This window comes from Bison bison, unplaced genomic scaffold, assembly GCF_000754665.1.
Source record: "Bison bison bison isolate TAMUID 2011002044 unplaced genomic scaffold, Bison_UMD1.0 scf7180017864037, whole genome shotgun sequence".
NCBI lineage: Eukaryota > Metazoa > Chordata > Mammalia > Artiodactyla > Bovidae > Bison > Bison bison.
Genome location: NW_011494609.1, coordinates 7,059,903 through 7,062,238, shown reverse-complemented (window position 1 = coordinate 7,062,238; position 2,336 = coordinate 7,059,903). Strand labels below are relative to the sequence as shown.

Below are 2,336 nucleotides of genomic sequence, written 5' to 3'. Positions count from 1 at the left end.
CAGGTCTCTGGGTGGTGGGTCTGGGGCCTGGGATCGTCCCACCCCACCTCCCCGCATGGCCATACTGTCCCTCCAGTCTGGCCTATGGGGCCCTGAGACCCAAGGCAAGGAGGTCAGCTCCCCTGAGCAGCTGACCCCGAATCCTAAGCAGAGTCTGGCTCCAAGTCAGGTTGGGAAGTACGGAGGCCATAGAGCTGCTCCCCAAGGGCCAGGGGGTTCCCCATCCTCTGCCTGGCGCAAGGTCCCCTGTCCTGGCCCACAGGGAGAGCGCTTCCCTCTGCCACCAGTTCACATAGGTCAGGGCAGCCCGGTCTGTGGGGAGGACCATGGGGTTGGCATTCTCCACCCGGCCCTGCCCCACTCATCACATGACCTTGAGCAGGTCACATCTCTAGCCGGGGTCATCCCTTGGCTCCGCTCAACACTGCCCTTCCATTCTCTTCCTTCCTGCCCCTGACTGGCTCCCTTTCTGCTGGACACCGTCCCCCCAAGGAATTGGGGGAGGGTCCCAAGCGTGTACCTACACCAGCCTCGGAGGTCATGCCTGCTAGGCAGGGTCCATGGGAGCCAACACAGGCATGGGCCACTGCCGGTTCCCAGGCGTCAGGACTTCTCGGGGCTCGTCCGAGAAGCACTCAGGGGACGTGCCATGCTGGTGAAGGCCATCCCACCAGGGCTAGCGATCCTGGCCCCCCAGGCTCTCCTGCTGACGAGTGGGCAGGCCCTTCCCCTGGTCTCCACCCAGGGTTCCCCCTCTGGGGACCATGAGGGTGGGTGACCTGGAGGAGCTCTCAGGCCTCCCCTGCGCTGCCGGTACGGGAGTCTACTGTCCCCTCTGTCCTGCCCCGCATGTCCCCGGCCGGTGACCAGCGGGACCTGGAGGTGCTCCAACTGCGTCCGGGGAACAACAGCCCAGCGGGACCTGCCCCGGGCAGAACAGCCCCGGCCCCAGGAGCTGCCTGCAGAGACCCCGGTATGCCCAGACCATTCTCGGCCCCTCTGTCTACTTGCTCCCTGCCTCCTGGCCACTCTTGTGGGTCGGACCTGCCCCAGCCATGAAGCCATGCACCCCTACGCTGGCCCGGCCCCATCAGTCTGACTTTATTCTTCCTGTGGGGCCATGGGGGTGCAGCCCACTGGGAAGTGGCCCTTATGAGGACTGGTTGCTCAGTACGCTGATTCTGGGCCCTCAGCTGCCAGCAGACACAGGGGACACATCTCGATCACAGATAACATTCTCCAAAACGCAGTGAGCGTTCTGTCACCACAAAGGCATGAAGGACGTGACACGCGCCCCAGAGTGTTTACTCTGACAGCCTCCGAGGGCCACGGGGCACTGCCTTCTGGTGGGGAGAGAGCCAGGGGCCACAGACCCAGGAACCGTGCCTCGACTTTTCCCACCCAGTGTGGGCCCCAGACTCCCCATACTCATGAACCCCGGGATGGTTCTAGGCAAGCCCCCTGCAGCCCCTCTGAGAGCTGACCCTCTGCTTCCAGGCCTTCCTGGGTCTGAGGTCAGGGGAAGAGGCGAGGGCACTGCCCACGGGGCTGCCCCCTGGGACGGATGCTGCGGTCACCTACAAGCACCTGCTGGCCCCGCCCTCTCTAGCGCCCCTGCCCGTGCTCGACCCCTCTGCCTTGCGCCCCCTACTGTGCGTGGGCCCTGAGGGGCAGCAGGTGAGGGGTGCTGGGGTCAGGGAGCCCAGGGTCCACTGGGGCAGCCAGGCGAACCTGAAATAGGACAGTCGCGGGGGTTAAGGAGGTAGGAGTCAGACAAGGGTGGGTGTGGAGCTTTCAGGAGCAGCCAGGCCGGCCATGGGGAGGGCAGGTGGGAGGAGGCTGAAGGGAGGTGCAGAGGTTGTGGGGGCTGTGAGATTACCCAGAACAAGGTGGGGGCTCTTGGGAGAGGGTGGGGGGAAGGGGGCTCCTGGAGGGATTCCAGCCAGGGTGACCATTCTCTCCTTGCTCTTGAAACCCAGCGCCATCCGCCCCCCGCCCCTCTAGGCCCATCCACCCCACCAGGGCAGAACAATAAAGCAGGTAGTTCGCAGTCTACCTGGGACCTGGGTAGTCCCAGGTCTCCCAGTCCCTCCTGCATCCTCTGGAGCCCGGCCTCCGGGGACCTCTTGACCAGCCCTGGAGGGGGCCTGGGCCCACCAAGGAGGATGTAGATGGGGCACCTGGTTTTTCCAAGCGACAGCCCAAAGGTGCTGGAGTGCCCTTGACCTCTCCTGGTCGGGATCTCGGCCCCGCCCCCCTACCCCGTGCGCCCCTCCGAGCCGTTCGGCCCCGGCGGGGTCCGGGCGGTCCTGAACTGGAGACGCTCAGGCCACCGC

General features: G+C 65.5%; 1 protein-coding gene across 1 annotated transcript in view; it reads left to right on the top strand.

Moving 5' to 3' along the window:
• Positions 1–2,336, top strand: part of AIRE (autoimmune regulator) — a 12,298-nt gene that overhangs the window by 6,384 nt on the left and 3,578 nt on the right. The window contains exons 11-13 of the mRNA XM_010835001.1: positions 634–655; positions 823–973; positions 1,498–1,677. Of these exons, the coding sequence (XP_010833303.1) occupies positions 634–655; positions 823–973; positions 1,498–1,677 (353 nt within the window). The remainder of the gene's footprint in view (positions 1–633; positions 656–822; positions 974–1,497; positions 1,678–2,336) is intronic.